The sequence below is a fragment of the Capsicum annuum genome, chromosome 10 (genome assembly GCF_002878395.1).
Source record: "Capsicum annuum cultivar UCD-10X-F1 chromosome 10, UCD10Xv1.1, whole genome shotgun sequence".
Taxonomy (NCBI): domain Eukaryota; kingdom Viridiplantae; phylum Streptophyta; class Magnoliopsida; order Solanales; family Solanaceae; genus Capsicum; species Capsicum annuum.
The window spans coordinates 99,907,403-99,913,886 of NC_061120.1; the positions used below are offsets into that span (position 1 = coordinate 99,907,403).

A 6,484-nucleotide genomic window follows, 5' to 3' on the forward strand; every position below is an offset into this window, starting at 1 on the left:
ATTTCGTTTATTTATTTCTTTTCTTTTGTTCTCTTCTACCCCTAAATTAAATCTAAACCGTCCGATCTAAAGACTAGACGGATAAGAATAGTCTTTTAAACCAACTTTCCATATATTTTTTCCCATCATATATATGTATTTTTTTCTTTTAGAATAAGTTTAGCCGTCCGATCAAAAGATCAGATGGACCACATTTTTCAAGAATTCAAAAGAAAAAGCACGCCTCTCTCTTCCCAATAACCTCTCACGCGTCTTTTCAAATCACAAGCACGTGAATGATTCCCCCAAAGAGCACCATCGTCTTGTCCCTTTCAATTTCTCAAAAAATACAGAAAACAAAATAAACAGACCCTTTCTTTTCTCCTTCTCTCCTCACCTACCCCACCCTCAAACGGAAGCTTAGTCATTCCATGGTTGCGTTGGCTGCCACCCATATCCCATTTGGTTCAACCCGTGAAACCAAATATCAGAAGAAACAGACCCAAATTAATGATATTACCTGCTTTTGATTTCAAATCATCCATTATAAGTCTGAAAAGGTTGAAGATTTTGGAGATCCGAATTTGAATTCAAAATTTTCTTCTTGGTTCTTGTGTTTTTCCTCAACTTTGGCTTCAAATCCAGACTTTCGAGTCCGGATTTAGCTTATAAATAGGGAGTTCTTCATCCCCAAAAGGACAAGCAAAAAATATTTAGGAAAACAATAAAAATTGGGAGAGAAAGGACTTAGTTTTTTGAAGTTCAAGATAAAAAAACAGAGCGAAGAAGGAAGAAATCCGAGAGAAAAAGAGGCAGAAATTCGTGTTAAACAACGAGGGAGTTGGAAAACTGAATTCATAATTCAAAGTGATTAAACTCATAAAAGATGTAATCAGAAATTGATTCTCTTTCCAAATTCAAGAAGAATATCCCACAACTAAATCAAAGAATTGAAAATTGAAATCCAAGTTTAGAGATCAATGAGAAGTAAAGTAGTCTTTGGAATAAGTTCAAGATGTTATGCCCTAAAAATTAGAGAGAAAATGGATTGATGTCATGAAGTTCAAGATGCCCTAGAAAACCTTCAAATTTGCCTTAAATAGTTAGCCTAATTTTGGAAGCAAATCACAGCATACAATTTTTTCTCACACAGGTGACGACAACATGTGATGACTTATCAAACATGTCGTCAACTCCTCTCTGTATTTGATATGTCATTGTCTTCAGCTGACGACAAGGCTGACAGCTTATCAAAGATCTGATGACTTATCATGGAATATCGTCACTTCTTCAATTCATCTTCTGAACACTGCCTAAGGCTGACGGTAATCCTCACGACTTATCACAAAGTTGATGGCTTATCAGCAGATGTCGTCACTTTCAAAATCTGACTCCCATACATTGCCTAAGGATGATGAGGACTTTGATGACTTATCGCAGAGCTGATGACTTATCAGACAAGTCGTCAACTTTAGTTTGATGTCTATTTGCTCCAATTTTATCTCTATTGACTTCATTATCGTTGGTTTTCTTGCATCTTAACTTTACTGCAGTATCAAAGAGAAAGCAATCAAAAATGACAAAATTTGCGTAAGACTGTAAAGTTATTTCTAGTTAAAAGCCTCAAATGTGTTAGCATTAGCTCACACATCAGTCAGTAAATATATCAACATGTACCCCGTAAAGATAATGCTGCCAGATTTTAAGTGCAAACACCACAGCCTCTAACTCCAAGTCATGGGTGGGGTAATTTCACTCATGCACTTTCAATTGCCTAGATGCATAAGCCACCACTTTACCGTGCTGCATAAGTACACCCCAAGTCCCACTCGGGATGCATCATAGTACACAACAAAACCCTCTGTACCTTTCAAAAGAGTCAAAACAAGAGCAGTTGTCAACTTGTCTTTCAACTTCTCAAAAATATTCTCACAGGAGTCAGACCATACAAACTTCACCTTTTTTGTGTCAACTTAGTAAGTGAAGCAGCTATGGAAGAAAAACTCTCTACGAACCTTCTGTAATACCCCGCCAAACCCAAGAAGCTCTGAATATCGATTCGATTCGTGGGTCTGGGCCATTTTCTCACTGCCTCAACCTTTTGGGAATCAACCTTAATCTCGTCACTAGACATAATATGCCCCAAGAAGGCAATAGTATTAAGCCAGAATTCACACTTGGAAAATTTTGTATACAACCTATAATCTTTGAGAGTCTGAAGGATGATTCAGAGGTGATTGGCATGGTCCTCCTTACTCTTAGAATAAATCAAAATATCATCAATGAAAACTACGACAAATCGATCTAGAAATTGACGGAATACCCTATTCATTAGGTCCATGAAAGTTCGAGGGGCGTTAGTCAACCCAAAGGACATGACTAAGAATTCATAATGATCGTAGCGGGTTCGAAAGCTATTTTAGAAATATCTGACTCTCTAACCTTCAACTGATGGTATCCCAAATGAAGGTCTATCTTTGAAAAACATTTAGCACTATGAAGTTGGTCAAAGAGATCATCAAGTCTAGACAGAGGATATTTATTTTTAACAGTGACCTTATTAAACTAACGATAATCTATGCACATATGCAGGGAACCATCTTTCTTTCGCACAAAGAGTACAAGTGCACCTCTGGGAGAAATGCTAGGACAAATAAAACCTTTGTATAGAAGGTCTGCTAGCTGTTCTTTCAACTCTTTCGGTTCTGGAGGAGCCATTCTATATGGCAGAATAGAAATGGGATAGGTGTTTGGCAATAAATCAATACCAAACTTTCTCTCCCTATCAGGTGGTATTCTTGGGAGATCATTGGGAAAGACTTTTGGAAATTCATTTACCACAGGGACAGACTAAAGAGAAAGACTTTCAGTATTTGAATCTTTAACCCAAATAAAATAATACAAACAACTCTTGGAAATAAGTTTACGGGCTCTGAGGTAAGATATCAGGTGCCTTCTAGGTGCTAAGGAATGCCCCTCCTATTCTATCACTGGTTCATTCAGAAAAGAAAAAGTAACCTTTTGGGTTCTACAGTCTAGCGTGGCATAACATGAATGGAGCTAGTCTAATTCATAAAATGGCATCAAAATATACCATATCAAGCTCTATAAGATCTGCCACATATCCCAGCTATAAACAGACACAACACAATTCTTATACACCCTCCTAACCATAACAAAATCACCCACCAGAGTAGAAACAAAAATTCTCAAATTACATCAGGCTCAAACCCAAAACCAATAGCTATATAAGGGGTCACATAAGACAAGGTAGATCCGAGATCAAGTTACACATACACATCATGAAAGAAAATTTATAACGTACCTATGACTACATCTGTTAAGGCTTCTTCCTCCTGGCAGCTCGACAAAGCATACAACCAGTTGTGATCACTCCCGGCAGCTGAAGTGGCACCTTCGGAAGGAGAAGCTATGGAGGCTTTTTAGGACTTAGCTCCTCCTACATTACCTCTAGTAGAAGGTCGATCTCTCTGAATGTGACCCACTTTGCCGCAAGAATAACAATTTCTCCTCTCGAAGTAATACTTTCTAAGGTGATTCTTCCTGCAGAGACTATAATGGGGAAAAAATCTGGCTGGCTATAGCATGCTTACCTGAGAATGAGTATCATGCATCTTCCCTTTGCTGTTAGCCTAAGGATTAAAGGGCCACTGATCACGTGGAGTTCTGGGTGCGGGGGCGTTGGATACAGACTGAGAATTACCCCAATTATTTCTCTTTTATCACCTGTTCCCCCAATTACCATCCTAGGGCTAACTGTGGTTATAATCTGCTGGTCTGGCCCTTTTGGCCTGCCTATCCATTTCCCTGGCCTTAGCCACCTTATTCTTCTGATCCTCTACCTGTTGCATATAAACTGACAGTCTGGAGAAGTCATTGTCCTTGTTCAGCATTGCCCCTTTATATTTAAGCACGAAGTCATCTGAAAGGCTGGAAGCAAATTTTTTCATATGAGCTCTCATATTACCAGCCAACTTTGGAGCATAACGGGCTAGTTGATTAAACCTCACTGTATACTCCTTGAAGCTTATTTTTCCATGTTTGAGGTTCATGAACTCTTTAGCTTTTGCCTCTCTCAGCTCTTGAGGAAGGAATCGATCTAGGAAGGCTTCCACAAACTTCCCCCATATTGTGGGATCAACACTCTCACCCTTCAAATCTTCCCACTCGCTATACCACAGATTCGCAACTTCTTTAAGTTGATAAGCTACTAATTCCACCCCTTCCACTTCGTCTACATTTATCACCTTAAAAATCTTATCTATCTCATCCACAAACTCCTGTGGATCCTCCTCTACCTTGGTGCCAGTAAACTTGGGTGGGTTCATACTCATGAACTGACCAACCCATGTATCCTCAGATGTAATGGATGCAGACCCAACCTCCTTTGACCATTGAGTCTGTATGGCTATAAACTGTGCAAACATATGTATTAACTACCTGAATTCTGTATTAGATACTTCTCTCTCATGCAGTTGGGTATGGTTAGTCCCCGACCAAAGAGCTTTAGGTGCCCTGGGTGGGATGGACTGAGTAGGTGGGACTCCTAGAGTAACAACAACTTTTGGAGTCTAAGCTCTATTGCGTGTCCTCATTTCATGAGTGGGACATAACTCATCAGTCTGGGCATTCTGATTGTTAGACCGACGTGGAGGCATGGCTACTTTTCTGAAATGCAAGAAATCATTGATTAGAGGACAAATTAGACTCCAAAGCATGAACTAAATCACAAAGAGGGGAAGCATTCCTAAATGCCTAGTAGCCTCCTACTTATAAGTGTGGCGTGTTACACACACATAAATAAGACTCTACTCGATGATATTTCACAGACACCCTGGGACCATGAACCTTGCTCTGATACCAAGTTTGTCATGACCCAAACCAAGGCCCTGGCCGTGACGAGCATCCAAACCATGGAGGCTCGGGCACCCTTCTCCATTTGGTAATCATGCATAATGTTCATACAATAAAAAAAGATGTAGAAATATAGTTTAATATGGAATTATGGTCACTCTAAAATCAATTTAAAGATGAAAAGTAAAACCTAACAACAACTAGACAATATCTGAACCAGTCTGCAAAATCTCTAATACATGATAAAATGACAACTTTCTGAAAACTGGGACAAGGCCCCTAGTATACCCAGATCTGAATGAATAACAAATAGCTGAAAAAGTTGGGCCTTCCAGAGAAAAGAAGGCTTATCAACTGCACACTGCTAACTGATGATGCTACTGCTTAACAGGACCCCTCGAGTAAGCCTCAGACCCTGAGAAGGTAGGGGGTCAATACAATTATACTGGTACGTAGAGTAATCCCAAAAACAAAATATAATTATTATATCACATAGGTGAGACCTACACTTTAATGCAAAATAGTTTAAAAACACATGGGCATAGCATAATGATTTTTAAACAATAATGCAACACTACTGAGCTAGGTGGTACACCCTATAATTTCATATTTTCACCAACTGCCAAATCTCGGTTGTCGCCAAGATTGGAATATTAGTAAGGGGAGGACACACAAGATCACACAACAGGGTGCCATAACCCCAATCAAGTAAATATGTCGTGGTTGGGATCAAGATCACAAAGCAGGGCTCCTAACCATTAGTCCCAATCTGGAATGACATAATACTAGGTACACAAGATCACATAGCAGGGTACCAAGTTCCCATGTCGGCAAATTACGGTTTCCAACATAGAGTCATTTGACCCGTGCTTTCTTCGGGTAACCTTCTATCTCACATCCATTTAAGTTTTAGGCTTGATTTAAGACAAAACATGCATCATAATCACAACATTCCTTTCTTTCTTTTTATTCGAGGAAATTTCTTTGCGGGGTATCGTCATAGCCCGACTTGCAAGTCATTAGAACACATCAATTCTCAAAAAACTCCATTATGCAAATCATAGTATGAACACACATAAAACCTATACACATCAAACACAAGCATAAAGATTTCCCATATGTAACAATCAAGAAACTTCATCATTTATAAAGTAGTATAGTAGTGGTTATGAAACTTATGCTCTCAGTATCTTAACACGAGTATCAGGCGGGGTATAGAAACATCATCATGGGGGAAGTTTAAGAATTTACATTTCATCTTCATCACGCTCTTTAAAATTCAAATCACATGTCTACAAATTCCACAATTAAGATATGTAAACAAACAACCCCATGATCTTTCAATAATCCTTTCAAAATCATAACCCAAAACATGTTGTTGATATTAAAACGAAAACCCACTTATAAATAACATGTACACTTGTACAAATATTAAAGGTCTTGTTTAAATTCATATCAAATCATGCCCATGAGATTTAGGACGACCCCACGTACCTTATGTTGTTTAAGAGGAAGAGCGGATTCTGAAGTTTACCTTAGTTCTTGAAACTATTGACTTACAAGGATGAGTTCTTGATCTTGAAAGAAGAGGCTAGGGTTTTCAATTTGATGCTAAAGGAGTTATTTTTTT

At 38.6% G+C, this 6,484-nt stretch overlaps 1 protein-coding gene across 1 annotated transcript; it reads right to left on the minus strand.

Moving 5' to 3' along the window:
* Positions 1-1,410: 1,410 nt before the first annotated feature.
* On the minus strand, positions 1,411-4,427 carry LOC107844328. Its single transcript, XM_047397677.1, has 3 exons — positions 3,758-4,427; positions 3,305-3,394; positions 1,411-1,526 (listed from the first exon to the last, which is right to left on the minus strand). The coding sequence occupies exons 1-3, from the start codon at positions 4,425-4,427 to the stop codon at positions 1,411-1,413; spliced, it is 876 nt and encodes a 291-aa protein (XP_047253633.1).
* Between the last annotated feature and the right edge of the window lie 2,057 nt (positions 4,428-6,484).